The 26,160-nt window shown below is 37.2% G+C and overlaps 3 protein-coding genes across 5 annotated transcripts in view; 1 reads left to right on the top strand and 2 right to left on the bottom strand.

Annotated features, from left to right (window-relative positions):
- grm8a (glutamate receptor, metabotropic 8a) overlaps nt 1-26,160 on the top strand; it is a 379,646-nt gene that overhangs the window by 338,713 nt on the left and 14,773 nt on the right. The gene's annotated exons all lie outside the window — the stretch shown is intronic.
- LOC111579074 (macrophage mannose receptor 1) lies at nt 18,614-21,496 on the bottom strand. The gene is made up of 5 exons (XM_023286189.3): nt 21,448-21,496; nt 21,252-21,333; nt 20,560-20,928; nt 19,714-20,037; nt 18,614-19,386 (listed from the first exon to the last, which is right to left on the bottom strand). Exons 2-5 carry the CDS (start codon nt 21,304-21,306, stop codon nt 19,019-19,021), a joined length of 1,116 nt encoding a protein of 371 aa, XP_023141957.2. The 5' UTR covers nt 21,307-21,333; nt 21,448-21,496; the 3' UTR covers nt 18,614-19,018.
- Nucleotides 22,245-24,947, bottom strand: LOC111584178 (macrophage mannose receptor 1-like). The gene is made up of 4 exons (XM_023293421.3): nt 24,864-24,947; nt 24,175-24,543; nt 23,329-23,652; nt 22,245-23,001 (listed from the first exon to the last, which is right to left on the bottom strand). The coding sequence occupies exons 1-4, from the start codon at nt 24,916-24,918 to the stop codon at nt 22,634-22,636; spliced, it is 1,116 nt and encodes a 371-aa protein (XP_023149189.1). The 5' UTR covers nt 24,919-24,947; the 3' UTR covers nt 22,245-22,633.

Here is a 26,160-nt window from a genome sequence, read left to right as displayed (position 1 = left end):
TGAATTGATGATGCTTCCTAAAGCTGATTTACATCCCATTCTCTTAACTGTGCAGTGCAGCATAAGTTACCATGGTTATCTAGCAGATTAAAGAGAACCACCTTTATGATACTGAGAAGTCTGGTTTTAGGCTCAGTATACCTTCCATTTGTCTCGTTATGTAGTACGCCTCTCAGGAGCCACTTACACTGAGCTGTTTTCTGAAGTTCAAACTTAGCCCAGTTGTAATGTCAGTTTTTGAAAGGTCACAATTGCTGCCTTCAAAGTAACGATGGATGTTTTGCTGAAATGTGAGGCTACGTTTGTCTTGTTTGATTGAACGCTGACACAGTTGCCACTTACTGATTAACATCCATTTTGCCAAAAGCTCCTTAAGCCAAGACATTTCTTACAATCGACTTGTTCCACCCAACTTAGCAACTCACTAGTTTGACGAACATTTACTGAGAACTCAAGAACGACAACCAAAGAACTAGTGCAACCCAGACTAATGAGGAAGATAATACTATAAATAGGAGCAAGAGAGACCATATTTAAAAATCTAGATAAGAGAGAATGGAGAAAGGAGATTATTAAAGAAAGAATAGAAGGGAAGATGAGAACAAAGGAGCAAAACATTCAAGAGAAAGTTAAAGGAAGGCATGATAAATTCAGAGACATGCACAGAGAAGTCATGAGAGAGCAAAGAGAGGGATGAATGAGAAGAGACGACTGACAGAAAGAAATATTTAACCTGGTGAATGTGGTTAGTGTTTTTGAGGGGGAAATAAAGACATCCACATTCAGAGTCAGATTTTTTGGATATAATGGACTCACTGTCCTGCCTCTGTGTAAAAGAGCAGTGAAAAGAAGCAGCTGGGACAAAAATATTTTTTGAAGGGAGCTCTTTGATGCCACCCTCCTTAGTTCTTCCTGTTATCTACAATCATTCATCAGAAGCCCTGGCCCAGTGGCGGAACAATTACCAGTACAGAAGTTGTTGGCTTCCTCTTTATAGTGCTATAAGGTCTTGACCTTGATACGTAAAATGCCTCAACGACATGCATTGTGATTTGATGCCATATAAATAAAATTGAATTGTGTGCTTGCGTGACGTGTGACAGAGAGACAGGCTGAATTAATATTTCACAGGAGGCTGCCTTGCATGGTCCTCCCCCACTGCAGCACAAATCGGCATGCAGCTCTGGTGCATATATGTGTTCAATGTGTGTGACAAGAAATGAAAAGACAAACCCACTGAGATGTACAGCTGTGCTACATACAATGCGAGGCCACATTGTTGAATCGTGCAGCTGGTATGACGATAGAGCAGAAGAAGGAGGAGAAAAGACATGTAGCTCATAGGATGGTGAAAATAACAATGAATAAGTGGCTTTTTTTAGAGCAAGGGAAGGGATTTGGGGGGAATGTAAATGCAGATAATTGGAAGACAAAGAGAGCAGAATGAAAAGAAGTAAAAATGAAAGTTGTAGTTGGAGTGAAAAATTTACAATGAGTCAAAATTGGCTTCTAAATTAAGCCACTTAACCGTCCATCAAAACTGTAGAAGTCACTGCTAAAGATGAAGTCTGTGATTCTGGAAAAGACTGGTAGTTTATATAGGTAATTAGCATATTTAGATACCATGTGCTGGATTTACTGTGTCTCTTGCTCCACTTCCCCACATATACTATCATTTTTCAGGACAAACTGGAATGTTGTTGCGTAAATCAATCCAGGCCACTTTTTTCTTACTTACAGACCCAGAACTGCCATCAGAGTATGAGAAAATCTTAACCAAAGTGTTCTGGATAAGTCTTGCTAACTCTCCCTTTAACTTTTCACCCGCACTCACTCAAGAAAATATTCAGAGCCCTTTTATATGTTACATATCTCATTGTGTAGTAGATTTCATTTCGAATTAAATCTAAATAAATATACATGGTTTTTAGTTCCAGCAATTTCTCCTCGTGTTGTGTCATAATGGTTATGATTAAAGGACAAACAGGTGAAACACTGATCTGAATCCATTCTTTCTCTGTTTTTTCAAATAAGAAGTCACATGAGACCCCCTGCTGTCAGTGCAAGCAGATGATGAGCTGCCAGCACCTGTCAGCCTCGCTCTACTACATCCTGCATGTACAGTATACAGCAAATGTTCAATTCATTTTGCCTAAAAAATGAAGTGGGAAAAAACAATCCTCTGATCTCAGAAGAGTGATTGTGGCTTGAAGAATACTGTGTTTCAGCACCCACAGTGCTCTTCAAACTCCTCAACTCTCCTCAAAAGTTTTGTTAAATTGTGTTGCAAATTACACCCAATTTTATGTGACATACCTGCAACACTTGTGAAATCTGGACAACATTGTTTCCAGCTGATCCAAGTGATTGAATGCCTCCGGCAGATGACAAATTCTTAATTATTAGCCCTTGAAAATGGAAAAAAAAAAGTGCAAAATTTAAGACTGAGGCGATACTGAGGCCCTAGAAAGTTCTTATCAGGAAGCCCTTGCCCAGCATGTACAACTGACAGACAGACAGAATGAAGAAGTGCTATCTAAAAAACATCATTCATTAAAGAGCCAATAGCTATGAGATGTAGGGGTGATGATTAGGGATCAGAACCGGGGCTGACCATTTCTAATTGATCTGTATCGGCAGGAAGTTATGCCCTGTTCTTTGTTTACATCCAATGTCACACGGAGACATGAAACAAGCTGCAAAAATCACTGATACTTTTGCCACCGGGCTATAAGACTGCTGTTCTAATTAACACTTCTGTGTTGAGCGGAGGTCATTAAGCCTCAGGGAAGACTTTGTCATAGTGCTTGTTTACTAGCTAACCTCCACAATGCTCTCTGCTTGCCAGCATGGAAGTGCCTTCTTCCTTTGGTCGCTACAGTATAAAAAGCAAGAGACCTGATCTATCTATCTATCTATCTATCTATCTATGGATGTTTCTATATTTCCTTCTAAAAACAGTCTTTGTTTAACATTTTACCAAGTTTTGAGGCTCTAACATCAGTAGAAGTTAATGTGGAGCAGGTATGGCCAGTCAGGGTTCCAGTTTTTTTCTCTTCTGACATGCCAGTATGTTCCTATGAATGCATGGGACCCAAAGAACTGGTGTGTGTAGAGGTCTATATATTATCATTACAATTTGCAGTGTTACAAGTTTCTTCCATTTTGTCTCCATGTTGAAATTCAACAGAAGTTGAAAGATGATGAAATGTCTTTTTTTCTATTTTCAAGGGTAAATAATAAAGAATTTGTCCTCTTCTGGAGTCATTTAATCATTGGAATCTGCTGGAAACAATTTTGTCTCTGTTCTCACTAAATTTCTGGAGATAATAAGCCCTTAAATCACCTTCCAAGTAAGATGCATTTTGTGAGAGTGAAAATAGAAAAAAATCCCAGGTCTGAAAACATTTGAAATTCTCAAAATGTTGACAAAATATTTTTACATAACTTACTTTTGTGTCCCAGAACAAAAGCTGAGACAAGCAATGTTTTTCCTGAATCTTGTTTGAATTAAATCTCTTTTATTTCAGTTTGTGAGGTTGTATCTGAAGCACATATTGACGTAACTGATTATATGATCTACTGCACCAAACCTAATATGCTGTTAATGTCTGGTGAGTTTCTTATTTGCCGTTTAGTGAGTTGACTTATCTTTTCACATGCAAAACAGCTGCTTTTCAGCTTTCCACTGAAGCTGTGGAAGCACCGTTTGTTCTGACACCCACACAGAATGCCCAACTCAGTTTACCGAACAATTATTTCCTGCTGTGTTGTTTTAGTTGGCAGTAGTAAAGAAGAGTGTAAATCCTCCTGGAAGTCACCTTGATAGATGTATCATATGCAGACAATCGCCTGGTTCTCAGCATCTGTGGACTCCTCCACTTGAATAGCACAACACAGAGACTCGGTAAGCCTCTCAAACAATTGCCTCTCGACATCCACTGCAATTTCCTCTCTTCTCCTCAATTACGGTAGCAGAGAGGGCAACATGCCCAGCCCTATTAGTTGCCATTTTGCCAAAATGTTTCAAGAATTCATGCTTTGCTGGTGGCAGAATTAACTTCTTTTGTTTTGGCAAGTCAACTGGCCACCAAATGTGATGCACAAGACAGCGACATTAAATGAGGATGCTTTCCAATATTTGCATCTTTTTCCACTTCTGAAAAGACATCATTGGTTTGTCTTCAGTGTGTAAATCCCAAAATAACTCAGATGACCTCACCAGTCAAGGGAAAGCCAGGAAGTAAAAGTAAATTTGATGAAGAAGAGAGGAACTTGGAGAGGAAGGACATGCACATAGGAGGAGATTATGAACATATAAACAAGTTACAAAAGCAATGAGAAAAAAGGAAAGAGATCAAGAAGATCACTGTAAGAGGACTGTGAAAAGATAGAAGAAAGTCATTATTACTTATGTGATGATTGGTGTGTTTGTCCTTCCGTCTGTTAGTCTGTCATTCCATCTGTGTGCAACATTACTCAAAAATGGACAAACGGATTTGGATGAAATTTTCAGGGCAGGTCAGAAATGACATGAGGACCAAGCGATTAGATTTTGGCAGTGATGCGGCTTATAATCTGGATCCACGGATTTGTTAAATATTTCTGTATTGCGCAATAGCGGCACGGCGTCACTGTAACTATGACAACAAGTGAACGATACAATACGATCCTACTAAAAATCGGACACTGCGGGCTTATCGGAACTTATCCATCAGAAATCATACAATGACTGAGCAGCCTTGGTACTGCGCGCTCTGAGTGCTTTTCCTGTTTGAAAAATGTGTTAATGTCTGTCAGTAGAGGAAGAAAGAAAATGAGATGGATTGCTCAAGTCCCTACAGTATGTTCTGGTAAATGAAAAAATGAAGCAGGAACAATGTGATCGATTTACGCTAATCTAGAGGCTCAGATGTGGAACCAGCTGTTTCTGGCATGTCAACAGTGCAACAGAATAACACGCCTGTTAAATGACTCGCTGATTGTGTGTCACCTGCAGCACGGCCCATTATCAAAGGAGATGACAGGCTTAGAAGAGTGCATGCTGTGTTTTCAGTATGTGTTTTCATGGGAGTTTGCATCTGGTGCGTTTAAGTGAAACTGTCAAACATGCAAATGTCTATAAACGACACATACTGATATTGATTTTTCACGAGGGCCTGATAGAAGCTGTCACATCTCACATCCACATCTGAGCTTTAACACACAGAGTATGATGATGTAATATAATGTTAAAAACAGTGACCCCTTGTTTGAACAGCTGATTTTCAAGATAGTTGTGTGAGGCCAGTTTCCAAATATGCATCATTAGCATGTTTTGTACACTGCACCTTAGAGCTGCATATGTACACATTTACATCGACTACCTGGTAGTGGCTTGAACTGTGATAATGCAGTGAGACTATTTTCTTCCAGGAATACCATGCTAAATACTTAAAACACACACACAAAGGAATTGAGATAGAATCAACTAATTTTTTCTCATTTATTTAATTTTCAGTAAAGTCAAACTAAAATTTGTAGTTGTAACTTAATGTCTTTACACTTAAAATGATGAGATGAATTAATGTACAGCTGAGAGTCGGCACATTAAGTTTATAAAAAAAAACAAAACTAGAATGTTTAAAACTTAAAAATCTTCGCTCTTCTTTTGGTTACTGCCTAAAGAACCGATTCACTATAGGAAAGTGTGTGTCTTTAACCCTTTGATGCACAACATATGTAAAAGTGAACCAAGTCCAGTGGAAAATGGGTATCTCCTGACCCACACTGTGCATCAAAGGGTTAATAAATGTTAAATAAAGCCATATTATCTTCTATAGTATGAACAAAATGCAAACCATGATGAATTTCAGTATTAGCTTTAATCCCTACAGCTGTACAGAGAATCATCTCACATAATGACTGTCTTTTTTATTTTTTATAGCTTAAAGATCTGTAAGTTGTAATGCTAAATGAAAAACTGACTTTTTACATTGAGAAAATAAAACAAGAAGCAAATCTATATTACTGATCTATGAGTTATTGTGCCAGCTGCTCTCAGTTACTCAAATTCACTCAGTTTGTTTTACAACTTTGAAAAATTACCCAATTGAACTTCAGTTAACTAATATTTAGACATTGGATTAACTGATGTTTTTACTTTGAACACACTTAAAGGAGTTGCAGTACACTAGTTTCTGGGGTGCTGATCTGTGCGCTGTAGCCTGAAATATGTTTTAAATAGACAATATTAGACTCACACTGCATCTGTCTAGTTGCACAGGCTGTTAGCATTCAGCTTGTTTGAACACACACACGCTTCCATTTTGCTTTTAGTGGTGTTTGATCATCATTGAATTTAATTAGTCAGTATAAATGATAATTATCAGTCAATAATTAAATGCAAATAATGCAGTCTGGATGTCCTTATAAATACTATGAATCACTAATGAATTGTGAAATATCTGCACAAAATGCGAAAAGGGAGTAATGAGCCAGCCCTGCATGCTTGCTGAGCTCAGCAGTAACCGTTTCAACACAATCATTTGTGTGTCTGTGCATGCACATTTATTACAGTGTATGTCGGTGCGTGTTTATGCATGCTTCTTTGTGTGTATAGAAGAGAATCTACAATATCTGACCTCCTTGAGCGGTGATACTTAATAGACCATCTCACAGTAACTAGATATTTTACAGACAAACATAATTATTGGTAATCAAAAATGTAAACTGCTGACAACACAATGCCAACACACTAAAAGAGAGGCAGTAACTGAAAATCAAAGCCTGTATGTATTGGCTATAACATGCATTATGGTGAATGCTTACAATGTTGCATTAAATAAAAAACTTTGATTGACAAATTAAATAAATAGTTCTTGTCGCAGTGCAAGTCAAGCAGACAGCTGGTTGTAATGGAAATCACCACATCATCACATATCTTGCTACAGTTGGCCGTCAAATCTCCATATTTCACACATTTTACCATCCCCTCCACTATAATCACTTGAAACTGCAGAACTTTTGTCTTCCCCTTTTGGCAGTAAGTTTACTGACACAAACATTGTTGGTGTTTTCTGGGGATTTTGTGCCTGGAGTGTCTCTTGTCACCAGCTGATGTTCAGCCACAGCTGTTTTTGCTCACTTCTTCAGCTCTGAATCATTGCTGGTTAACTCTAACCTGCATTAGTGGTGCACCAGATTGGTAATGTTGCCCTCAATCACAATTGTGTGAACTCATCTGGCAAAGGCTTGAATGTTGCGGATGTTCATTTAGATTTGAGAGTCCTGCACTGTAGCTTTGAGATGATAGCCCTGGTGTCTGCATAAACTCACACAGCTCTATTTATACCATAATAAGTACCTGCTGATCTGTTATGCAGACCGGCAGCAGCTTTATTTAGCAAAGTAAAAGAGTATTAGATGAAAAACACCCTAAGTTACTGCTCCCTGCATTAAAAATGGAGGAACTAACTTTCATAGTCTTCAGCATTTAAGTAGAAGCAGAATTTCTGTGGCTGTGTTTATTTTAACAACTTTTTCTGTCTTTACCCGAGATCAGAGGAACACTGAAAGGTTGTCAAGGAACCATAACTGATTTAGCGAGGCATTCGTAGTTTTCATTGTACCAGCCCAATTTCTGGTTTCCACATGGCCAATGCAGATGTTGAAAACTGGTGCAGCTCTATTTATACTACATTAGCTGGGTCAATATATAATTGCGGGACTTTTTGTATCATAGTTGATATTTTTGATGTTTTCAGGCCTAAAATTAACATGTCTGCCTATAACCAAACACCACATGACATTTTTACAGAAAGACTCTTCTAAATATTATATATACAACTAAGTAAAATTTAAATTGAAAGTTATGTATAAAGATATTGTAGTAAACCTGTTGACATGCCATAAATCAGCACTTGACTCACACACTACCATAAAATTTGATATATTACCTAAAAAGAAATCTCTGTCATGATTATCTCAACTTAATAAAAAGAACACAATCAAAACTATTTTTGAATGAGCTCATTTTAGTATTGTTAAGCTAATTAGAAGGTGGTTGTTATTAAATTTGGACGGTTGTTTAGTTGACATTTTTGTGATATCCAGTCATTTTTTTTACTAATAAGTGATTGTTTCCATAATAAATAGTTATGGAATTTGTAAAGACGTGATCATAATGAGCATAAAAAACATTAGTTTTTTTTTTTACTTTTAATAAAAATGTATGCAAGATACATCCCATTATATATTGACCCAGCTATGTTTGTCTGCTGTGTCGTCACATTTCCCCTCATATCAAACACAGAAATACATGCAGGACTCTCATAGAGGTTTCTGAGACACTGATTGTTATTGTGACTTTGCACTTTTTTTGCAACATATAGCAACTAGTTAATGTCAATGTGATTATTCCTGAGGTATGCCAGTCATAGTGGGTGGACACAGCACAGGATATCTGGAGAATTTAGAAGTTAAGTTTCTCCAAAGTTTAGCATCGACTGCCTCAATTACAACTCATGGGTAGCAACAAAGCTCCTTATGGACCCTCATAGGTTTGAGTGGAAATTGACGGCAAAAGCACGAATCAGTCTTTAGACTTGCGATCTAACTGACTAATATGTTGTCTGCTTACTTCACTTGACATCTTTAACCTAAATAACTATCTTTCCTCTTTTATAGACAGTGTATAAGCTGGTGTACTGGTTCTGGTCAATAAATTCAGCCTTAATATATTCATCAAAACATAAGGGTTATCTTAACGCCCTGCAAGCTTAGTAATGCTGCATCCGACCAAAGACAAACGGCTCCGGGTATTACTGTGAATCCACCAGTGTTTAGAGGGAAAACTGCCATCTCTTGCATCATAATGTACAGTATAGAACTCAGTGAGATGTGGAAACGCCAGCGGAGATAGCAGGTAATGGCTTCAGCCGTGCAGGTTTATGGTAATGGTGGGGGACGCAGATACCAAAACATTTCTCAAAACTGATACAAAACACTTTAGAGGCAATGAAACGGTAAATGTGGAAATGATAACAGAAACCTCGCAGGTCATAAAGGATTTGACTGTATTCGATTTTCTCAGATGTCACAAGATGGTGGCCGACATAAAACAGGCTGGAGATTAATCCAACGATATACGCTGACTGTTAGTTTCTCCAAACAAATCTCGCCCACCGCTTATTATCATGGATATTGGCCTGTGTGTGTTGAGACGCATTATCATAAGAAGCAAATTTACAGTCTGTTGTGACCTTGAAATGATGATTTTATCAGAGCGGTCTCGGCCTTTGTGCTTCCCAGCAGCTCCTTGTACCTGAAGAAAAGAAGGAGGCAATTACACATTCATATATATCAACAGAACTACCATCCTACACCTGTCGAGTTCCTTTCAACGGCCGTTTGAGCAATTTTACGCCACTGAATGGTTGATGGGTGTCGCAAGTGGGCAAATAAACAGAAATTCCTCTTATGATAGTTGCGACTGATGGTGTGTACAGACAGAAAACGTTTCAGACTCGATCTCAGTCATCTGCCTCATGCTTTTAACGGAACCCATACGCTTCTATTTTAATCAGTCCAGCTGTCTACACAATCTACGTAATGGTGCACGTTTTACTCTTGTAACATGCTCATAAAAATGCCCTGAAGCGTCTGCCATGTTTCATGTCTGTCTTACATGTAGAACTATGGTGACCGCGTACTGGCCTCTCAGTGCTGTCAGAATGCACATGACCTGCAGCTCAATAACGTGCTGCCTGCTGCTCTGCTAATGTGCTGCTCATGCTAATACTCTTCCTCCTGTTTGTTACCGGCAAAGGCAGAAAACACCAGCAATTACAGAGAAGTCCTGCGAATTGGAAATGCACTATAACATACAGAAATGCCCTGCAAGTACAGCAAACAGGCAGTCATTAAGCTAGTTTGAGCATTTTTGCTCATTATTATCCGACTAATTCAAATAATATGAGAAAATGCATATAATTACCTGTGAAACTGGCGAGGTAAAGTGGCTTTACCTTTTAACCTCCGCAATACGTAACAAGCCAAATTCAAGTAACTAACCAGGAGCCCATGAATAATGAAATGACATAGACTTTGCCTTAATTTATTTTACTAGTTAACCCTGTATAACCCACTGTTGCAGAAATACATCAACTTATTTTTTTATTATTATTTTCTATGATTTATGTATATTTATTTATTTATTTATTTATATCTATTATTTTTACTCATTTGCTATTTTTTTGCTCTTTTTTGTCTATATTTGGGTTTCTATATACATTATTAGATTTTTTTTGGTTTTATTTATTTATTGTCCTCATTTTTACTATATTTAGGTTTCTATATAAATTATTTTTTATTTCTTTATTTGTTTTTGGCTCATTTTTTTCTATATTTGGGTTTTTATATACATAGACATTACTATTATTATTAGTAGTAGTAGTAGTAGTGTAGTATTTAGTTTTGTTTATTTTTGGAAATTATTTTTCTATATTTGGGTTTCTATATGTATTATTTTTTGATTGTTTATTTACTTTTTGCTCATTTATATATATATATATATATATATATATATATATATATATATATATATATATATCATCATCATCATCATCATCATCATCATCATCATCATCATCATCATCATTATTATTAATAATAAGAATAATAATAATAATAATAATAACAATAATAATAATATTTATTTATTTATTTTTGCTTTTTTTCTATATTTGGGTCTTACAGGGTTAACATGGAAATAATCTTGAAGTTAATTTAAAAGTAGTAATGTTGTAGATTACTTATGCTATATAGAGGCATAGATAATCTCTGCAAGTTTAATCTAGACTTAATTGTAATTATCTGCAATGATAAATTAATCCATTAGGATGTTAAAACTGAGCAGAAAGCTTACAGTTTCATGAAACGTCTCAGTCTATCACCTTTTAGTGCCTCCATTTTTTAGTGCTATTTGTAGTGTTTTTGTATTTTATAGTGTTTTCTGTATTTGGAGTGTTCTCCTGAATGCTCTTCCTATTTTGTCAAATTAGTGAAGATGTTTTTTGATTTTTCTTGTGTTCCATTTCTCAAATAGCAGAGCTCTCAGGGTCACTGTACCTTAAGGCATTCATATAAAAATACTATGCATTATTATGCAAACTTTTAAAGGAGCATCCAATAAGTTGCTTCCATCTAACCCTAATCACTTGCTGTCCATGCTGTCCATTTCCACAGTATTTTAAACAAGCAAGAGCATTGGTACAACAGCAGTCCTCCAATTAAATCATTCTTGAAGCAATCAACAAAAACAAAACAAAACAAAAAAATGCAAATGCTCCAGATGCAACACTTTTTAAATGAGAACCTGAAAACATTTGAGGGAAATCAACAAAGGACAATGGCTCCCACTTCTTACCAGCCTGTTTTCAGTTTTTCAGAAAAGTGAGAAATTCCTGCATCTGGTATCTGATATATACACATTTCTGAACATTCTGAGTACACACTCACACCTCCGTAAAATGGGATTTGAATTTGTGTTGCCAGAGGAGCGGCGGGACAACTTGAGGTTGGATGTTTACGCGGTCTTGTAAAAGAGCACTGCGGAGGATAAGTGGCTGTTTTCTGAATCTGTAATAAGAACACTGCAGAAAATAAAGGATGCTAAAGATGTGGAGGAGGAGGGCAGGGAAGGAAGGATCGTGAACCAGGGACTGACAAGCATCTCTAGTGTGAACTTCTAACTTCACTGGTGCACACACACCAATGTGCAGGCAAGACATTGAAGCATGAGCACACATGAATGAATACGACAATGAAGGTGAATATCAGCGGGTTTGAGACCAGTTTGAACTTCTCACCGGTCAGAGGTTTAGTGAGAGAACGGATAGTTTCGTGAAGGACAGCTCGACACACACACGGATAACAACACACACACACACGCACACACAACACACGCATGCCTACCTCTGCATCAACTCCACTACTGTGACCCTTAGGCGGCTCTGATGGCCAATTTCCAATGTAAATTAGCCATCTCTACGCCGAACATGTCTGAAATGCCATTACTCATGCAGATATTGTGAAATCAGCCATTAGCAGCAGAAACCTCGTGAAAGGTTGTTAAAGTCTGGACTGGAATACTAATTATGAAAGAGCTCCACTGCTCAGGCAAAGGGGCAGGGACTTCAGTAGCCGGTGGTGACCAACTAGCAATTATAATAAACATCTTGAATCCATTTGCTGCATTATACCCAACGTGTGTGTATCCTGTGTGAGCTTTCGGTGTACACACACACAAACCCAGCTTGGATATGTGTGTATTGCTAAAGCTGTCTGTACAATAAAGATATATAAATTCTAGGTCTTTGTTTGGTTTGATAGTGACAGAAAACAGGATCTATAAAGGAAAAGGTAGATGGAGAAGCACTTTTTGGAACCACCGAGCTTAACAGCTGTGCCACTTGGCTTGTGAGCCTGAGTGTAAGAAATGTGGGACACACAGAGGCTGTGGTGTGTGATTGTGCTATTACAACAGAGCACAGGGGAGATAGTACAATAGTAACACAGTCCTTGTGACTAAGAATGAATTATTAATTTGACATCAAACGCTGCAGTGTTGTGGATGAGCAGTAATAATTGCACGAGTACAAAAACACATGGGATGCGTTTTTTTTTTTTTTTTATTGAGTCAGTGTTAGAATATCTGTTACTTGGTCATTTTTTAAACTTGAACAGGCTCCACCAATAGCAATAATCTCTTATTTGAGTGGAAGTACTAATGTAACAAATTAGAAAATACTTAATGACAAATGAAAATTAAATTCTACTAAGTACTGAGAACAAAATACTTGATCTCAAACAGAGGACTCTATTATTTTTACAGTGTTAAATCAGTGTATAATTCATAGTCATGGATAATTATTACTGATGCTTTAACCCTCTGAACATTAAACCTTCTGTTGGGTTTGACAAACATGCTATTTAAAACAAAAAATGCCATTTATTGGAGCTAGAAACTGTTAAAAAAAATGGAACTTTTCCAGAAGTTTTTGAACTAATCACATCTGATGTGCTGTTTTATATCTAAACTTAAAATTAAACTCACTATATTTTATGTCTCATTTAAAAATATGGCAAAAATGAACGGTTTACTCAAACCAGATTCTGTCATCAAGAAAAAAATGTGCACTTGTTGCTGCAAGCAAGAAGCAGATAGTAATTCAGCTGTGATTCAGGGACTTTTCAGCTGAACTGCATTCAGACCAGATCAAAGACAAATATGGACAGAAAATAAACATGTAAATAAAATAGAAAATCCTCTGTAGTATTTATGGATGCATTTTTTTCCCTCTACTATCAGTAACAAATGTGGAAACTTGGAAAACTACCATACATGTTGAGGCCAGGTTTGTTCAATTTTTACTAAAGAAATTCAGCTTTTTGTCAGTTCTTAGGATTTATGACATTCTAACTGTGTCATACTGCAAAGAACCTTTGTTTGAGTTCTCTCTACTTCTAGTCATGGTTGTGCTGTTTCCAAAGAGGTGCAGGGATTTATATTGCAGAGGAAAATGAGCCCACAGTGTGTGTGTGTGTGTGTGTGTGTGTGTGTGTGTGTGTGTGTGTGTGTGTGTGTGTGTGTGTGTGTGTGTGTATATATATATAGTCGGGGGCATGACGAAAATATAAATGGCTTCTGCTGGACGGTGCATTGATAGCAAGCAATAAGAAATAAAATATCAACATTAAATAATAAAATTAAATGTACATATAAAACAAGACAATATTAAAAATGACAACATATGCAAAGGAGGCCAGATATATACCATATGGGAGGTAAATGAAATTAAATAAAAACCAATAAAATAGAATAAATATGGTCAGGAAATGGCACGTAAGCAGCATTTGAACCATTAAAAGTGACACTGTGCATTCAGGTAGACAGGTGAACACGTACAGGGAAACGCAACTGCCGAATAGTTGGCGCAGGGCTAAAGCTACCAGGATGCTGGAAAATACTAGTAAAGAAATAACTAGTCTGACTAGAAACTGGAAATGCATACAGCTGGGCTGACTCAGAGAGTAGGCAGGGAACTTAACTGTCCGACGTAGGAACAGGTGACGGGAGGACTGGGCAGGAGAGGTGATGTGTGTCTGGTGGAGATCCGGTTTTCAGACAGGTGCTGCAGCGATGGCATCATTACTGGGGCCGTGGTGGTGGCAGAGATCCGTGGCGATTCAGAGGAGATCTGAGCAGGCAGGAGTCCAAACTGGAACACGAGAGAGTACAGGTGAACATAAGCAGTGAGCTAGACTGAACCAGGGTCAATACTAACTGGGATAGTTCACGATCCAACGACGAGTAGTGGCAGAGTCTGGCTTATACGGAGCAGGGATGAAGATGGGTGATCACTCCCACCTGCTCGCTCGCCAGTTCTGCTGATTGTCCACATGTCACACACCACCAAGGAGAGAGGGAGAGATGGGAAAACGAAGGGAGAGTCTGCCACTGGCTGGCCGCTGAGGTCGATATGTCAAATGTATTTTGAAAGTAGTACTAGAGTTAGAAGTAGAATATTGTCCAATAAAGTTTTCACCAAAGATGACTGACTTGTATTGAGATAATAATCTTCTAACTAATACGGTTTCCTCGTTCGCTCCAGAAATGTCCGATATGAATCCAACAATTACACAGATTAATACCCACCAACCCCGTCAGTCACTGCAGGTCATAAGGGCTTCATCTGTGTATGTAAACACTTAATGTGAGTTCAGACCTGCGATTGTAGGATGCAGTGGTTTGGCTATTTGCTACAGAATGCTTTGTGTGGATTTGTGTGTGATTGGAGCTCCATGCTAAATATGTCCACTCGTCTCCGGTGTCACCGGGAGCCCCGGGCTCACACCATGACGTTAATAGTATGACAGGCCCCACTGCTCGTCTCGCTTTCCCTCCCTCCATCTGCTTGTCTTTTCGTCCCTCCCTCTGGCTCTTTCCCTCTTTCTTTCCATCGCTTTGTGTCGCTTACGCTCTTATTTGTTATCTCTTTGTGCCTGCGGACAAATGCTGGTCACAGCTATGATACAACCTGCACGGGGAAGAAAATTGAAAAGAAAAAGTATTGAATTTTTTTTTTCTATTTAACGTTTAAGCAAGTGGGAAAATATTGTCAAAGTGCTCCTTCAAGTTTTGAATGTGTTCTTTCTGCCACTTTGTGTTGACTGTTGGTTTGTGTGTAGAGTTTTCTAGTTACAGAACTTTAAGGTGGATGTCATCCTGCCCGCTGTGTCTGTTTGTGTACTTTCTTTGCAATTGCATGCTGTTGGGCCACATGTAGCCTTTACGTTGGATCTCCGTTGGGCAGTAGCATTGCTATCTGTAGCATCATTACTAGTTTATCTCCATTTCTCAGATGTGTGATGCTAAAACTGTTGTTTTCTGAGCCAAACAGGCTTTTGTCATGAAGCTCTAATTGATCAAGAATTGCGGTTCAATGCTGTCTGAAGTAAAACTAAGGATCGGTACTTGGCGTCTCCACCATACATGGACATACACTAGCCACAACATTAAAACCACCTACCTAATAATGTGTAGATCCTCCTTGTGATGCCAGAACCAGTCATGTCTGGCTTTGAGAGTTTGGCAGCAGATTCTGTGGATTGCAGGATAGAATCTTGGGGAATCAGGTTTCTTCCAACGTGGGCTCTTGGTCATGTTCCTTGAGTCATTTCTTAGTAGTTCTTGCAATGTGCTGTTGCAGTGGTGTTCTGTGTGCCTGGTTTGGAGCAATGTCTTGGTGGATGGTATATCTTGCAGTACCATTCGCATAAATTCCAGGACCGCCACTTCGCAGCATTGCATTGGAGCAAGATGATCAGTGTTTTTCCAATAGGTAACTGCTAGAAAGCTATGTGTTTTTCACTGTTAGTTGGCTGCAAATCAATAAAATTAAACTCAAATGAAGAAAGTAGCTTCAGTGTTGTTGTAGCTTTGCTTACTGCACTTTTCTAGTGGTGGCTTCAGTGCAGTGAAGCTTCATTTAATGTAGAGTTACTGTTAGTTTATCTCACTACACGTTCCAGGTAGCTTTTTCAACACAGAGCTAGGCATGCCACGGTGCTAGGAAGTTGATGGATTACTTAAAATGTTCTATATTTCAGCATATACTGGAGCTGACATGTCACTGGATTCTCCTAAAACTGGAACTAAAAGTCCATTTAATACCAAAACTTTTCAATCATTCAAATGAACTGTTTTTCCTGGAAAAAGTTTGTAAACCTATGATTACAAAGTTAAATGCTGTTGTAAATGTGTTAGCTTTAATACCAATAAGATTGTAACACTGTGAAAGGGCACATTTTTGCTAAAAGTATCGCAATTTTATGTTTTTTTTACTTTAATTCACTGAAATTGGTAATATTTGTGACCGTATTTTCATAGAATTACTAGCTACTGTTTCAGCTGCATTTCTTATACGCTGAATATTTCTATAGTTTTCCATAGAACTGACTTTCTAGCACTGATATAAACAAGCTGTTAAAACTTCATGTGTCAGTTTGAGACGCTTGAGAATAGTCATTGCTTGTTGTTGTTGTTATTCTATTAACACAATGTTATTACACATCTCTGCATGTGGACTCTTTGGCTTGTATTTTATATATTTATTTATATATGCTGTAAGCCTGACTAAGTTCTGGACTGAAATTGTCCAGCTTTATCAGAACATTTTGCATCAGGCTGAGCTGTGGCCTGCATCAGCTGGTGGCATTTGGCTCCCTCCTGGTGGACTACGTTACGATTCAGGCCCGCTTGAATGGACACCAGACTTGTGGCTGGCATTCAGCCCCAAATGGGACCATATCTTAGCTTCTTATTTGCTCCCTGCCAGTGGACATTTTCTGCCTTTGCAACAAGAAATGTGCTTGGCTGCAGGTCAGGAGGATCCTCGGCGGTGATTTCTGCTGCGGAGAAGCTCCGATTCCTTCCGATGAGCTATGATCACTCACCTTTACGCGTATATCACATAACGGTCAGAGAAGTAAGTCAAGAGAAAGTCTGTTCCCCTGGTGTGAGCAATGATCAAGAGACCTACAAACACACTCACACACACACACACACACACACACACATTCACACAGTATGATGAGTTGTAATGATGAGTGAGGGTGTGACGGATTGAGCCTTCATTCCAAGTTTGTCCACGGTCTGAAAAATGGCACTGGAAGTTGTCCAAGACTGTCACTTTTCCCTGCTTCTCTCCAGATTATTTATACTGTTTTTATCTGTTTCGATCCAAATCCCACATTTTAAAGCTGTATTCACATTGTTTTCCCCCTCCTCTTTCCTCTAGTCTTGTGAAATGGTAACCCGGCTTCTTACTGTGTTGTTTCTTCCTATATTCGACTTTTCACAGATTTTAATGTTTCCTCTAAATCCAGCAAAGACTAATATTATTGACGTTTAACTTGTGTGGAATCACTATGGATTATTAAACGATTCCCTGTCAGTCTACACCAGCCCAGTGCCCTTTGTTCTTTGACATTTTATTATGTATTTTAACTTATATGAGCGCACAATATTACTATCAGCTTCGTGCCAGGCGTCTAAGCTCATCGTGTTCAAAACTAATTATGATTTACCTTTCTAGGATTGCAAACATTGTGATCTTCACTATTCAATCACACTGGAATGTACTGCATTACACAGGAGTAGCAATAGCAATGCCAGAAGAAACTCTTTACTTGTGTAGATGAAGAGCAAAACATGTAGGCATGTTGTCTTTAAACACACTAATTATCAGAGGCAGAAATTTTAAAAACTGAAAGAATTGTGGCATTTCCAATTTTCTATCAGTCCTTTAACTACTCAAAATCACTATATTCTATGTGTCTCTTTGAAAGGTTTGCAAAACTTATAGTTTACTCTGACAACTGTGAAGCCATTACTGACTCAGCTGTGGGATTTTTCAGCTGGACTAGGCTGAACTGCAGGCAGTGTTTATTTGGAGAAGGTAAGAGACGAGCATGAAAGCAAATTGAAAGTGTAGGCAGTAAAATTATTTTCTTAGTATGCAGAGCCACCATTCTTTTCCAGTGCTGAGTTCTATTCGTAGCCACTTTTGTGCTGTTTCCATAGAGGTGCAGGGCTTTATATTGTAGTAAAAATTAGCCCACAGTGAGTAAAAATGAGAAGTCACAAAAAAAAAAAAAAAACTGTTCTTGGGTTTAGAGGTTTAAAGAAAGCAATCACTCATGTTAAATCACAAACCAACAAAAAACAACAAAAACTCAAAATCCTTCCGGCTCCCAGATTAAGTCAATGTCTGTGTTTTTAATGTAGGCCTTATTTAGCACTCATTGATAATATCTTTTAAGTTAAACTCCAGGAAATATCAGTGGACACACACTAAATTCTGAAAAAAATCTTATTAAAATGTTATATTCAATGATTTTTGTAAATGTCTTAGTTATCAATATTCATAAACACACAATTTTTAGGTTTTCATAGAACTCTTAGTGGTCACATTTTAAAATGCCACACCAACTTTGGACCAATGTGCAAATCCTCTCGAGCATATTGTGTTGGGACCGGGGTAAAGTTATGAAGTTAAGTAGAAAAGTAGATTTTGTCTGACATTTGTAATATAACACAAAGCTTTATTGATTTGATAGTGGGAAATAAACATCACAGTCATCACAAAAATGTTTCAGCAAACATAAATGAATTCATGTCCACCACATTATTACATTTTCACTGTTGTACAATAAAATGTATAATTACTTACAAATGATGATCTATTTTTCAACTGCAAACCAACATTTTTACCAAAATTACAGCATGCAATAACGAAAAAAAAAACACAACTTGATAGATGTCAGTTTGTTTTCTACTAACTAAACTAAAGACAAAAAACTATGAAGAATCAATCTGACCAGTAAAGGAGAATCTTAAAGGTTTTGTCGCTGACTTTCATCTTCATTCTACAGAATAGAATCTATCAGCAAAGCATTGTGACTGTGAACTGTTCTAATATTTTAAAATCTTCTCTGCACAAATAAAAGGGTGCTTGTTAAAGCAGTTTTCGTCACTCCACTTGTTGTCTGTCGCGTTGATGACCCCACATTGGTTGGAAAATGGCATCTCAGGTGCTTTGTCGTCCTTCCAGTTGCTCTCAAGCACTGGACTGTCCTTCCAAATCCAGAATCCAAACATGATACTCTGCCTCAGACCGATCCAGAATGTACCAGTGTAGCCACTGACCTCTAGCCATTGTTTGACGGCTTCCTGGTCATTGACATCCTTTATCCACAACAGGCTTATGTAGTTTTCCTCACAATAGTCAAGAGCTTCTTCCCAAGTTGCTGTTCGGTTGATAACTCTGATTCTCGTATCGCCTGAAAAGCAGGTAAAAGGCAGAAGTAAGAATTACAGGTGACAAGTTCAGTCGCATCATCATCATCATCAACATTCTGCCTCTTTGTGGACGTGTGATGTCCTGATCTATTCTGTCATTAAGACGATGGCATCATTTTCTCACTCAGGATTTGTCTTTCACTGACATCATCACTATAATTAGTTTTCTACTGATATCAAGGAAAGGCTTAAAATTAATAAATAAAAAAGTTGTCTAGAGTTTATACATGTCTAGTAGACAGTGCAGTCTTAACTATTCAACCCAATATGGTTCCATGAATACATTTTTTTATCTTTGTATTGCTTACCTGTGGAGCAAAGTACACTTGCATAACTGTCTAATCCAAATGGTTGCATCGATTCTGAGGAGGTTAGTGCCTGAATTGTATATATCTCTGTGCCTGCACCATCAGATAAATCAGACCAGGTTCTGTAAGTCGAGCAGGTTTTGTCGACCCATTCCCATTCATCATGCAGGAGTCCAATCCAGAAGGTTTTGTTCTTTCCTTCTTTAATCACTTTTTGGTTTTGTTCCTCATCACTGATGCTGACTAAATTACTGTAATGCTGTCTGCAGTACAGCTCTGCCTGGCACCAGTCCTTTTTCTTCTCAATCAGGACGTATTGATTATCTACAAAAACAAAAATATTGCATTTATATTATTATGGATATATATTTACAATGGCAACATTACGCTTTAGTTTAGTTTTATGAATCTTATTCGTATAAGTGGTGAAATTATTTTTTTTCATTCTAATTTTTTTTCACTTAAACAAAAGTGAATGAAGTAAATCATGACAGACTGATGGTCACATGTTCACAGGTGAATTAGACTGAAAGTGACCTGAATTAAGAACATATTTACATATACTGTACATTAAACACATGTATGTGTGCAAATGTATATTTTTTGTGTGAATTTTCATTGTCATGTTAACAACCAACAAATTACCTTCATACCTTCATTAATAGAAAAGTGATTCAGTTTCACATGAATCTGTGATGATAGATCTGAATGAAATATTGGATTGTCTAATGTGAACATAGTTGTACTGTTCTGCAATGTTTTATATGACATCCAAACAAGTTTATTTTTTGAAATGGAAACGAGATACTATGGAAATGAAAAGAAATATTGTTTGCTGGAACTTACCTTTGTAGCACATGAAGTAATGTTTGCCTGAACAGGTGAAACCTTTCCATGTGTTCTTGTCCATGGCTTCACATATTTGTTCTCTATCAGGCAAGTTGACACTGGAGCGACTGAATATGAACGGAGCACCATTTGACCAAGTAGTAACATTTGTTCGGGTCTTAGTCAGACCAAGCCAGACTGAAGAGACGAACCCACTTGAACTCTTTGTCACATACTTCCGCATAAACGTGGCATCCTCATCATCATACAGAGTTACTAATGATCCATTTTTCTCATTACATTCACGTCGTGCTTCATTCCAGTTTTTGTCCTCCGACGGATGATTGAAAATCCGTAGGTTTGATGCAAATGTAAACTGAAAAATTCCTGCAAAAAAGGGCATAAACTGTGTTTTATTTTTCATTTACCTAACATGTTTGGCTTATAAAATCAACATTATGGACTGTTGTACTGTTGAAATGAAGCACGCTAATATAAAATATAATCAATATTATATGTTACAAAGCAATAAAGTGATTGATACTTCATCAGTGTGCAGCTGTTGCATGTTAGAAGTAACTCAAGTATTGATAGAAAAAGATACTGACTTGAAGAGATATATCTCTGTAACACTACCATGCATATACTGATGTTCACAAATCATCTACACAATATCAAATGTAGACCAAGATGTGGAAAGGAGCCCTTACCTGAACACAGCAGGAAGAAAACAAGGATCATCATCACAGTTGTGGTGAAATTCATGTTGTAAAAAGTCTGAATTCAGGATTTCTAATCAGAGGGAGAGATCCAGATGATGTCATTTATAAAAGTGAACAAAGTCTTTGTACGTGGATCAGAAATGAAGAAATATTTCAGTCCGTCATTGTTAACTAAGTCTCTTACCTGCTGAAGAGCCGAGTGTCATCGGTTTGTCTTTAGCAGTCGCAGCACTTATATACTGTTTGAGGGTAATGTAAGCTCACTGAATATACAACGTCTGCCTTTTTTTTGCATGTGTGTATTTGCATGTGAGGGCATGACATTCATGGTCCACTGTGGATGATATTCAAACTGTGCTTCTGTAAACATCCTCTCTAATGGAACATCTCACCAAGAGAATCAAGGTTTTTATGCTCATGTATATATATATATATATATATATATATATATATATATATATATATATATATATATATATATATATATATATATATATATATATATACATATATATATAAATCAACACCAATGAGAAAAATGTCAAATAGTACTTCATGTTACACTCAGACATTGGAGGAAAATGGTGATAATCTTAATGTGTTGTACTGCATGGATATCTACTTTTGATTGTGATTGATGCACCCTTTAAATTCAAAAGGATGTAATTTATATAGCAGCTTTGTTAAGAACCTTATGTTGAATCTTAGTGATGTAAACTGGAGACACCCTCTAAAAGCAAGGCAACAAGTCAGAATAGCAGAGAAAAGACAGAAGCTAGATGGTAAATATATAACCAGAATTTCACGAGTAAATTTTTCACTTGTCACTAATCTGTCCAAAGACATTCATTCAGACGTATACACACAGTTGTGATCAAGCCTCTGGCATATTTCTGGTTTTATCTTTGATTCGTTTGCCTGAAACCTAAATAAATAAATGTAAAACTGACTTGGAAAGCAAATCTTGTTGAGTGTAGCCCATTGTAATGGAACTTAAGCTTTATTGATTTGATAGTGGGAAATAAACATCACAGTCATCACAAAAATGTTTCAGCAAACATAAATGAATTCATGTCCAACACATTATTACATTTTCACTGTTGTACAATAAAATGTATAATTACTTACAAATGATGATCTATTTTTCAACTGCAAACCAACATTTTTACCAAAATTACAGCATGCAATAACGAAAAAAAAAACACAACTTGATAGATGTCAGTTTGTTTTCTACTAACTAAACTAAAGACAAAAAACTATGAAGAATCAATCTGACCAGTAAAGGAGAATCTTAAAGGTTTTGTCGCTGACTTTCATCTCCATTCTACAGAATAGAATCTATCAGCAAAGCATTGTGACTGTGAACTGTTCTAATATTTTAAAATCTTCTCTGCACAAATAAAAGGGTGCTTGTTAAAGCAGTTTTCGTCACTCCACTTGTTGTCTGTCGCATTGATGACCCCACATTGGTTGGAAAATGGCATCTCAGGTGCTTTGTCGTCCTTCCAATTGCTCTCAAGCACTGGACTGTCCTTCCAAATCCAGAATCCAAACATGATACTCTGCCTCAGACCGATCCAGAATGTACCAGTGTAGCCACTGACCTCTAGCCATTGTTTGACGGCTTCCTGGTCATTGACATCCTTTATCCACAACAGGCTTATGTAGTTTTCCTCACAATAGTCAAGAGCTTCTTCCCAAGTTGCTGTTCGGTTGATAACTCTGATTCTCGTATCGCCTGAAAAGCAGGTAAAAGGCAGAAGTAAGAATTACAGGTGACAAGTTCAGTCGCATCATCATCATCATCAACATTCTGCCTCTTTGTGGACGTGTGATGTCCTGATCTATTCTGTCATTAAGACGATGGCATCATTTTCTCACTCAGGATTTGTCTTTCACTGACATCATCACTATAATTAGTTTTCTACTGATATCAAGGAAAGGCTTAAAATTAGTAAATAAAAAAGTTGTCTAGAGTTTATACATGTCTAGTAGACAGTGCAGTCTTAACTATTCAACCCAATATGGTTCCATGAATACATTTTTTTATCTTTGTATTGCTTACCTGTGGAGCAAAGTACACTTGCATAACTGTCTAATCCAAATGGTTGCATCGATTCTGAGGAGGTTAGTGCCTGAATTGTATATATCTCTGTGCCTGCACCATCAGATAAATCAGACCAGGTTCTGTAAGTCGAGCAGGTTTTGTCGACCCATTCCCATTCATCATGCAGGAGTCCAATCCAGAAGGTTTTGTTCTTTCCTTCTTTAATCACTTTTTGGTTTTGTTCCTCATCACTGATGCTGACTAAATTACTGTAATGCTGTCTGCAGTACAGCTCTGCCTGGCACCAGTCCTTTTTCTTCTCAATCAGGACGTATTGATTATCTACAAAAACAAAAATATTGCATTTATATTATTATGGATATATATTTACAATGGCAACATTACGCTTTAGTTTAGTTTTATGAATCTTATTCGTTTAAGTGGTGAAATTATTTTTTTTCATTCTAATTTTTTTTCACTTAAACAAAAGTGAATGAAGTAAATCATGACAGACTGATGGTCACATGTTCACAGGTGAATTAGACTGAAAGTGACCTGAATTAAGAACATATTTACATATACTGTACATTAAACACATGTATGTGTGCAAATGTATATTTTTTGTGTGAATTTTCATTGTCATGTTAACAACCAACAAATTACCTTCATACCTTCATTAATAGAAAAGTGATTCAGTTTCACATGAATCTGTGATGATAGATCTGAATGAAATATTGGATTGTCTAATGTGAACATAGTTGTACTGTTCTGCAGTGTTTTATATGACATCCAAACAAGTTTATTTTTTGAAATGGAAACGAGATACTATGGAAATGAAAAGAAATATTGTTTGCTGGAACTTACCTTTGTAGCACATGAAGTAATGTTTGCCTGAACAGGTGAAACCTTTCCATGTGTTCTTGTCCATGGCTTCACATATTTGTTCTCTATCAGGCAAGTTGACACTGGAGCGACTGAATATGAACGGAGCACCATTTGACCAAGTAGTAACATTTGTTCGGGTCTTAGTCAGACCAAGCCAGACTGAAGAGACGAACCCACTTGAACTCTTTGTCACATACTTCCGCATAAACGTGGCATCCTCATCATCATACAGAGTTACTAATGATCCATTTTTCTCATTACATTCACGTCGTGCTTCATTCCAGTTTTTGTCCTCCGACGGATGATTGAAAATCCGTAGGTTTGATGCAAATGTAAACTGAAAAATTCCTGCAAAAAAGGGCATAAACTGTGTTTTATTTTTCATTTACCTAACATGTTTGGCTTATAAAATCAACATTATGGACTGTTGTACTGTTGAAATGAAGCACGCTAATATAAAATATAATCAATATATGTTACAAAGCAATAAAGTGATTGATACTTCATCAGTGTGCAGCTGTTGCATGTTAGAAGTAACTCAAGTATTGATAGAAAAAGATACTGACTTGAAGAGATATATCTCTGTAACACTACCATGCATATACTGATGTTCACAAATCATCTACACAATATCAAATGTAGACCAAGATGTGGAAAGGAGCCCTTACCTGAACACAGCAGGAAGAAAACAAGGATCATCATCACAGTTGTGGTGAAATTCATGTTGTAAAAAGTGTGAATTCAGGATTTCTAATCAGAGGGAGAGATCCAGATGATGTCATTTATAAAAGTGAACAAAGTCTTTGTACGTGGATCAGAAATGAAGAAATATTTCAGTCCGTCATTGTTAACTAAGTCTCTTACCTGCTGAAGAGCCGAGTGTCATCGGTTTGTCTTTAGCAGTCGCAGCACTTATATACTGTTTGAGGGTAATGTAAGCTCACTGAATATACAACGTCTTTTTTATTGCATATGTGTACTTAGTTAAAGCAATGAAGGCCTGAGATTAATGATTAACTGAGTGCTGACAAGTGTGGATGATATTCAAACTGTCCTTCTGTAAACATCCTCTCTCATGGTATACCTCACCAAGAGAAAAAATTGTACTTACTTTTGACCAGAGACCAAAAAAAAAGTGATACAACAATTCAGAAATGGTAAAGAGAAGGTAGAAGCTTAATGGTAAATATGTCACTGAGAATTTTAAAGAGTAGAGTAAATTTTAGCACTTGTCAGTAATCCAGCCCAATATATGCATTCAAAAGTATACATATAGTTGTGAACAAAAGTTTATATACATTTGTTAAGACCATATATAACATGGCAATCTAGAATTTCCAACACATCACTAAAAACAATCATGCATTTTAGGTCTTTGATAGATTAATTACAGATTGTCTGAAAAAACGCAAAATCTGCTGGGTCAAAAATATACAAATTGCCATGTTAAAATTTGGTTAAATGTCCCTTTAGCCATCTTCACCTCAGCTAGGTGAATTTGTTCGCCCTCACAAGCTTCTTTCAAATTCCTAGTTGTATTTTTGGCCACCTCTTTTGAAAAAATTTGTGCAGTTCAACTAACTTTGTTGGCTTTCTGACACAGTCTTTGGGGAGACCAGTTTAAAACCTTCTTTCTAACCTGAGTCATTCATTTCTTCACCGTTTTTGATGCACATTTGGGGTCATTGTCTTGTTTGAACACCCAAGACCAAACCTTCTGGCAGATAATTCTACGTTTTCCTGAAGAATGTGGATGTAATTCCTGTTTTTCATTATTTCACTGACTTTCTGTTCAGCACCAGTTTCACTGGCAGCAAAACAGCCTCGGAGCATGATACTGCCACCGCCACGCTTGACAATAGGTGTGTTGTTTTGGGGGTTGAGGGCCTCACCTTCTCTGCTCCAAACATATTTCTGGTCATTGTAGCCAAATAGCTCAATTTTTCTTTCATCTGACTACAGACC

This window comes from Amphiprion ocellaris, chromosome 21 (assembly GCF_022539595.1).
Source record: "Amphiprion ocellaris isolate individual 3 ecotype Okinawa chromosome 21, ASM2253959v1, whole genome shotgun sequence".
NCBI lineage: Eukaryota > Metazoa > Chordata > Actinopteri > Pomacentridae > Amphiprion > Amphiprion ocellaris.
The sequence above is the reverse complement of the archived record's forward strand: the minus strand, read 5'-3'. Positions and strand labels throughout refer to the sequence as shown.

Excerpts from the sequence above, each read along its gene's own strand:
- LOC111579074 (XM_023286189.3), bottom strand. The coding sequence starts at position 21,306 with ATGAATTTCACCACAACTGTGATGATGATCCTTGTTTTCTTCCTGCTG. Across the intron at positions 20,929-21,251 it reads TTTCTTCCTGCTGTGTTCAG|GAATTTTTCAGTTTACATTT; the intron begins GTAAGGGCTCCT and ends CCTTTTTTGCAG. Across the intron at positions 20,038-20,559 it reads TTACTTCATGTGCTACAAAG|ATAATCAATACGTCCTGATT; the intron begins GTAAGTTCCAGC and ends TTGTTTTTGTAG.
- LOC111584178 (XM_023293421.3), bottom strand. The coding sequence starts at position 24,918 with ATGAATTTCACCACAACTGTGATGATGATCCTTGTTTTCTTCCTGCTG. Across the intron at positions 24,544-24,863 it reads TTTCTTCCTGCTGTGTTCAG|GAATTTTTCAGTTTACATTT; the intron begins GTAAGGGCTCCT and ends CCTTTTTTGCAG. Across the intron at positions 23,653-24,174 it reads TTACTTCATGTGCTACAAAG|ATAATCAATACGTCCTGATT; the intron begins GTAAGTTCCAGC and ends TTGTTTTTGTAG.